Source organism: Lipotes vexillifer, unplaced genomic scaffold, assembly GCF_000442215.2.
Source record: "Lipotes vexillifer unplaced genomic scaffold, Lipotes_vexillifer_v1.1 scaffold450, whole genome shotgun sequence".
NCBI classification, from domain to species: Eukaryota; Metazoa; Chordata; class Mammalia; order Artiodactyla; family Lipotidae; genus Lipotes; species Lipotes vexillifer.
In genome coordinates, this window is record NW_006794180.1 from 263904 (window position 1) to 267340 (window position 3437).

Sequence of the window (3437 nt, forward strand, 5' to 3'; positions counted from 1 at the left end):
CAGGAATGCTTGCTTTAGACATCTACATACCTTGGTTCATACGCTCCGATGGGAATAGCTGCGAGGTCAAAAGGTCCAAATCTTTTTCCTATCTCTTCAAAAGCAGAGCAGTAACCAGTGTCTCCTGCGAAAAAAAAGCGGTTCCAAGGCCCCAAGACAGACCAGCTGCCCCAGAGAACCCTGTTGTCATCCGTCAGAGTCCTTTTACACCAGTGCTGGGAAGGTGTGAACACAAACGTCACCTTATCACGTCTGGGGACGCAGTTCTCCTCCCACCAGTCCAGCTCGATCACATTCTCACAGCCACATTTCTGCATCCAGTCCAGGAGCCCCAAAGGCACAAACCACCTCAGCTCGTTACCAAATCGCTCGTTCAGAGCAGTGACAGAACTGTAGTCCAGGTGGTCGTAGTGGTTGTGGCTGATGAGGACCGCGTCTATCTGGGGCAGTTCACCGACGGTGCAAGGGGGACGCCGGAACCGCTTGGGACCCACGCGCTGCGACGGGGAGGCCCGGGCGCTAAAGACGGGATCCGTGAGCAAGATGAGCTCATCCATTTCCACCATCACTGTCGCGTGTCCCAGCCACGTGACTCTTAAGCCAGCTTCCCTCACTCCAGCTTCTTCAGGGTCATCGATAAAATACGGCTTAAGCACTGGGAGTTCTTTATCAAGCTCCTACATATATGAAGAAAGAAAGAAAGGCAGCTATTAAAAAAAAAAGGTATTATGTGTCATCATAAATACATTTTTTACCTAAATTACAGAGAGAAGGGTTATTTGGGGAGAACTGAAGTCATTCGATAAATTTGTTATTTTTGCTTTTTTCTTTAAAGTGCATACTTCTTTCTGAAGCTGACTCAATAATCACTATATAGTGATGTAAGATGTTACTCCCAAATGCAACCAACAAAGGGAAAATTAAACTTAAAACTTTGAGTACTGCTGACTTTGCGAAATATTTTTAAAGGCTCTCTCTGTAAGTGCCAGAAGTAGACCAACCGAGATGCAGTCCCTTTGCTACTACTGTTTACTCAGCTGGTGCATTCGCTACTGAAAACTGCCTCAGGAGGTCAGCCCCTAGAAACAGTAAAGAAAACTTTTGACCACATATGTGTAGATCGTGGATCTCACATGAACCTGACTTCTTGAGTACACAGAATTCAGAGCAGAGTGCTGTGATGGCTGCTGGGAAAGTCAGGGGCATAGATGGTTCTCCTTACCGCTTACCTTTGACGTTTTCTACCACTGATTAAACCAACGCGGGACATGGTCCCTGCCCATGAGAGGATGATCACTTTTGGGGGCAAACAGGTGTGAAACAACTACAACATAATGTGTTAAGTATTATTCCTTTGTTTATTATTCTTCATTTTATCCTTGGATTAAGCTGGACCAACAAGAAACTGTGTTCTAGCATCACAGTCCTGGCTTTTATAAAACTTTCATAAACTGTGCTTCGGTGTTAGGCCATACAGCTGCATGGAGGTCTCTTCCTTGTGAAACTTGCCGAGCATGTACCTTGGGGCTGGCTGTCTTGATGACTGGGTACCAGCGCACACCGACCCCACCTTCCCACACACCCCAGAAACACTGCTCTGGATTCCCTGTAACAGGAAAAGCTCTTCTGCAGAGCAACTGGCTTTACTCCTTTGACTACCATTGGGAAAACTGACAATCCTGCTTTGACTTTTGCTTTGACAGGAAGTTCAGAGTAAAAGCTGAAGACTCCTCCAGCCCATATGCAGAAGGGAACAGGCAGGGCACATCGCAGGGAACAATGGAACAGATTTCTATGCTAACCTCTTTCTTGGCTTTATTTTTCTACCCTAATTGTCCATTTGCTCTTGTATGTTTATCCATCTGGTTTTTTACTGCCACATGTCTTTTTATAAGCTGCTGCAAATCAGTTTTGAAAAAGGCATGGTATTGAATAATTAAATAAAATACAAGGCATGCTGTAGCCCAGTAAGAAGGAATGAAGAGCCCAGCTGCGGAAGGCATTACAGACACAGTAACTTGTGTGCGTTCCTGAAGAATGGTGAGAAGTTCCTGACGCAGAGGAAAGGGGGAAGGGCATTTCAGGTGGAGAAAATGCCCAAGCAAAGGCACAGAGCCAAGTAGGAATGTGGCGTTCGGGGGCAGAAGACAAACTGAAATCTATAAAGGATGAGAACCCAGTAAAAGTCTTGAATCCCACGCTTCACCCAGAGACAGTGAGGAAGCATCGATAAGAAAAGAAAAAAAAAAAGACATGACCCAATTCATGTTTAGAGAAACCACTTTTCAAGTTTAAATGATGACCTGGGATGTGTCACAATAGCTGCCAGGAGAGACAAAGAGCTGGACAAAGGAGACAGCAAAGGGCAGAGAGAGAGGGCAGATGGGGGAGATGCAGGTGAAGGGAAACTGAGAGGTCACTGAGCTGGTCCAAACAGGAAATGGGCCCAGAAGGTGGAGAATGACAAGACAGCTCTTAGCCAGCCTAAGCCTTAGTCTCCTCATCTGAAAAATGGGTATAATAATTGCACCTACATGTCATTACTGGGGGCTAAATTAGGAGAGGCTGGCACACATTAAGCCCTCTGCAAGTATTGCAAAAGAAGGAAGCACGCCCCAACCCCGACAAGCAATCAGGCACCACCCCTATCGATATCCCTTACATATTTACTTGTTTCCTCACTCATAGTTAAGAGTTAAGATCCTAAGTAACATCTAGGCATGTTCAAGTCCTCCTGATGGCTCAGCCGTCTTCCTTCAACTCATTCCACACAACAGAGCCACCTCAAACACTTTTCTTGTGGCGTAACTCTCTCCCCTGCTGAAAAATCATCACTGGTTCTGTACTGCTTGACAAAGCATGTCTCACCTCCTTAGCCCAGTGTAAGCCTGTTGGTGGACTGCCACTCCTCCTTTCCAGCTGTTTCACTCAGTTCCTGCACACGGCTCTGTGTTCCCCCCAACACTGGGACTGCACCTCGCTCCCAGCCTGAGCTTGGCAGCCCGGCACGACACCGACCCTCTTCCTTCTCTCTCATCCCTTCGAGACCTTAATCAAATCGCACGCCCTTCACGGAGCCATCCCTGAGTCTCCACAGCCGGCATTGCTCACTCTCCCTCTCCACTCCCATGCCACCTGTTTGCACACCATGGATGTTCTGCTCTTTACCCTGGTGAACTGTACACAGGATGCAGCCCAGCCCGTGTCTTATTCAACTTGGAATCATTCACAGTGCCTGCTTCGATGACTAATACACAGCATGCACGATAAAATTTGTTGAATGGATGAGTGAATGAATTTTTCAACTCAGTTCTCAAAGCTAGTAGTTAGGGTTGGTGAACAAATGCCATATGGTATGCTTATCAAGAATTATGGAAGGGCTTCCCTGGTGGCGCAGTGGTTGAGAGTCCGCCTGCCGATGCAGGGGACACAGGTTT

General features: G+C 47.0%; 1 protein-coding gene across 2 annotated transcripts in view; it reads right to left on the reverse strand.

Annotated features, from left to right (window-relative positions):
* NAPEPLD (N-acyl phosphatidylethanolamine phospholipase D) overlaps window positions 1-3437 on the reverse strand; it is a 42833-nt gene that overhangs the window by 9630 nt on the left and 29766 nt on the right. The window contains exon 3 of one of the 2 annotated variants that reach the window (XM_007467050.1): window positions 31-674. In XM_007467050.1, coding sequence (XP_007467112.1) covers window positions 31-674 — 644 coding nt within the window. Of the gene's footprint in view, window positions 1-30; window positions 678-3437 lie in introns of both variants that reach the window. The other variant, XM_007467049.1, reaches the window with a different exon arrangement.